Source organism: Chaetura pelagica, unplaced genomic scaffold (assembly GCF_000747805.2).
Source record: "Chaetura pelagica isolate M959 unplaced genomic scaffold, ChaPel_1.0 scaffold274, whole genome shotgun sequence".
Lineage (NCBI taxonomy): Eukaryota > Metazoa > Chordata > Aves > Apodiformes > Apodidae > Chaetura > Chaetura pelagica.
This window is the reverse complement of record NW_009952983.1, coordinates 1187121-1190602: the sequence shown is the minus strand read 5'-3', so window position 1 is coordinate 1190602 and position 3482 is coordinate 1187121. Positions and strand designations below refer to the sequence as shown.

General features: G+C 48.0%; 1 protein-coding gene across 1 annotated transcript in view; it reads right to left on the bottom strand.

The window, feature by feature from the left end:
* Window positions 1-1008: 1008 nt before the first annotated feature.
* Window positions 1009-3482, bottom strand: part of ATG14 (autophagy related 14) — a 22956-nt gene continuing 20482 nt past the window's right edge. The window contains exon 10 of the mRNA XM_009996475.1: window positions 1009-1318. Coding sequence (XP_009994777.1) covers window positions 1009-1318 — 310 coding nt within the window. The remainder of the gene's footprint in view (window positions 1319-3482) is intronic.

Here is a 3482-nt window from a genome sequence, read left to right as displayed (position 1 = left end):
CCACCAGCATCTCTGCACTGACATGACTCCCTGGCTTTCAGTAAACAAGGGCAAAAAACCCCAAAACCCACCATAAGCTTAAAATAGAACAGGGTTTAAAATACATGTAGTGTGGAGAGCTTGTGACTGTTCATCGAGCTTGAAAAGAGGTGAATGAAAAAGTGGCCACGTGGTGGTGTAACTGAGGAGCATTATTGCAAGGATGCAATCCTGGGTCGGCCTGGTCTAGCTCAGAGAAGGTCCAATGTTTCTTTGGTGTGTGATATTAAGAGTAAAGAGCCTGTGTGTGTGCTTTGGACAGCACAACATGGAACCTCTCCACTACCTCCCGGGTGGAAACAGCATGAAATGAGCCACGTTTCTAGGGCAAAACTGGGGAAAGATTCACAACCAAATCGAAACTTGAGACCCATTTGCTGTGTGAATTCCTGCCCGTGCTGATCCTTTGTATTAAAAACACGGCAACAAGATTAGAAAAGATGTTTAAAAATGTGTCATTTTCATGTCCTGAATGAAAAAAATTTAGAAAGATGCATTATTACTCCTTTTTTTTTTTTTTTCATTATGCAAGACAGATTTAAAACACACACTCAAACACAAAACCCTGCAAGGGGTTAAGAAAATGTGACCTGCCTTTGCAGCACTGTCCAGGCTGAGCAGCCCTGTCTCTTTTGTCCTCATCCTGCTCCAAGTACTCCAAAATTCTTCTGGAGAAAGTAGAGCTGGAGGCTGCCAGGTCCTTTTCCTTCCACACTCAACCATGCAGACAGAGCCAGGACACCAAGTGCCCTCCCAGAACCCATCAGGAGCAGGGAACTCACTCATTTACAAAACGGTACCATCACAGTCATCTTGGGTAAAATAAAAAGGTGGGTCTTTTTTTTTCTGGCTTACAAAATGAAAGTCTGACCTTTGCTTTGTTCCAGGCACTACTCAACTGAACATGTCAGGTTTTACTCCAGCCTTGGTTGGGGTGGGGAGTCCTTCCACAGGGCCCTCCCTCCCTGGTTAGCGATGCCCAGTGTAGGCTTTGAGCCAGGAGGTGACGGAAGCGGCCGCCGACGAGATCATTCCCCCTGCGCTGCTGCTGCTGGCGATGGGCTGGGACACCTGGGTGCTCTGGCTCTGCAGCATCTCTACCTGCTGTGAAGGGATGTCACAGAACCTGGGGCTGGGCAGGTTCTCCCAGTCTGTCCCCAGGTCTGTCTCTTCGTCGCTGACGCGCTCGTCTCCGCTCTCGTCCGTCTCGCCGGTGCCACTGGGATCCACGAACTCCATCGAGTCCTCCAGGTCTGCGCTGATTTCGAAAGGCCCAGACCTGTGGACAGGGAATCACAGGCTGGTTTGGGTTGGAAAGGACCTTAAAGATCATCCAGTCCCACCCCCTGCATGGGCAGGGACACCTCCCACCAGCCCAGGCTGCTCCAAGCCCCATCCAACCTGCCCTTCAACACTGCCAGGGATGGGGCAGCCACAGCTTCTCTGGGCAGCCTGGCCCAGGGTCTCACCACCCTCACACAGTGGAGACCTCCCCTGGCAGCACCCTCAGCAATAGCTCAAGATCTTTTTTACTATGAGGTTGGTCAAAACAGTGGAACAGGTTGCCCAGAGAGGCTGTGGAGATACTCACTGGAGATACTCAAAATCCCACCAGCCATGGTCCTGAATAACTTGCTCCAACTGGTTCTGGCAGATGGGCTGGATCTCCACGGCCCTGGCCAAACCCACCTGTGCTGGGACTCCGAGTTCCCTGCTGCTACTGCCTGGTGGGAGAAGCAACTGCATCCCACCCCACTGCCTTGTGCTGGAGTACAGGGCAGCCAAAACCTGAGACACCTTGACTGAGCAAAGCCAGGCAGCTTCAGAGAGCAGGTGGCTTTCATGGGGGTGGTGAAAAGTGGATCCTCCACAGCAAACCAAGTCCCAGCCAAAGCTCATTCCAAAGCATCAAACTGCTCAATGAAACAGGAGCAAGGTCAGAGTGTTTCTCCAGCCCTGGTGGGAGCAATTTAGTCTGGAAAAATTTAATCCAGATCATGAAAGCTTGATAAAATGGTATCTGAAAATGGTGGCTCAGAAAGGAGGTTATTGGGCAACCACAGGCCTAGATACCTAAAGGAAACCAGAGGGAGCTGGTGGCTGCAAGCTTTGCAGACAGCTGGGAAATGAAAGGTGAACACTCCTTTCATAACCTGGGAAGGGAGTGCTGCCTTCTGGCACAGCATCCTGCTCAACCAGGCAGTGTAAGAGTCATCAGGCCAGAAGGGACCATTAGATCATCTCCATCCTCTATAATAGAGGCCATTACATCCCACCTGTTCCCCCTCTCCTGAGCCCAGTAACTTCTGCCTGATGAAAGCACCAATTCCAGAGCCTCATCCAACCCTGACAGGACAACATAAGGAAACAGAGAATCCCCACCTCCATTCTTGCACGTAATTACACTCTTCATAAAGTGTATGTGCCTCATCTCAACCCAGCTCAGACTCTTTGCTTCCAATCCTGTCTACAAAGCCATCCAGCAGCCTCTATTTTCTTCTCCCCATGAAGGTGTGGAAGTCAAGTCATCACTCACTCTCACTTCTAGCAAGTTAAGACATTTTTCTACAGATTAAACTACTCCCCTCAGCGGGAGTATTTTTTCCAGCTCTTTCCTGGAACCTCTTCTTTTACTGCATAGACCCAACTGATCCCTGTGGAGCTCTGTCACACCTGCAGGCCCATATCTCTGCTCAGCCCTTTTACTTCACACCCTGGGGATCTGTCAGGATTAGCTTCTTGTCCACTGAGCCACTTGGATCTTTAACAGCAGCTGCTTTCCAGGACAGTTCTTCGTTCTCTGGGTATTTCCCTGCTCTCTCCTTGTTTTCAGACAAGCACATCATTTTTTCCAGACTGAGCTAAGCTACAAAGATTTGGCTTCCTGTATCATTGGGCTGAATCAGTAGGGATATGCCCAAAGAACATAATTTTAGAGGCATGTTTGTAGCTCCTCTTTATGATACTACAGGTTTTAAAATAAAACTAGATCCTGTGCAAGGGAACAAAGTGGGAAAGTTGATTCCAGAACATTACTGTGTTTAAGAGGGAATAAAGCAGCAGTCAGATTAAACAAATATTTGCAGACTGTCTCGGGCACAAGTGACTTGCAACTGGATTATTCCAACAGGAAATCAATGCTGTTGGCTTTCTTGTATTTAAGTTACAAAAAAAAAAAGAAATGAATTATTAAACCTGGTGTGTGCAGCTCACAGGAACTGATATTATTTTCATCATGTACTAAGTTAACAGAAAAGTCATTGTTAATCTTAATTTACATTGAAATCAGTATTATTTGAAGTGTTGGCTTTGGTCTCAGGTGGCTCATTGATTTGAAGTATTTTTGGGAAAGCTTTATCTAGTGTTTGTTTTAGGGTTTAGGTTGCTGGATGCCCTCAGGTACTGACAACGTGGCAAGATGTGGGCAGGGTCACACTGGAGCA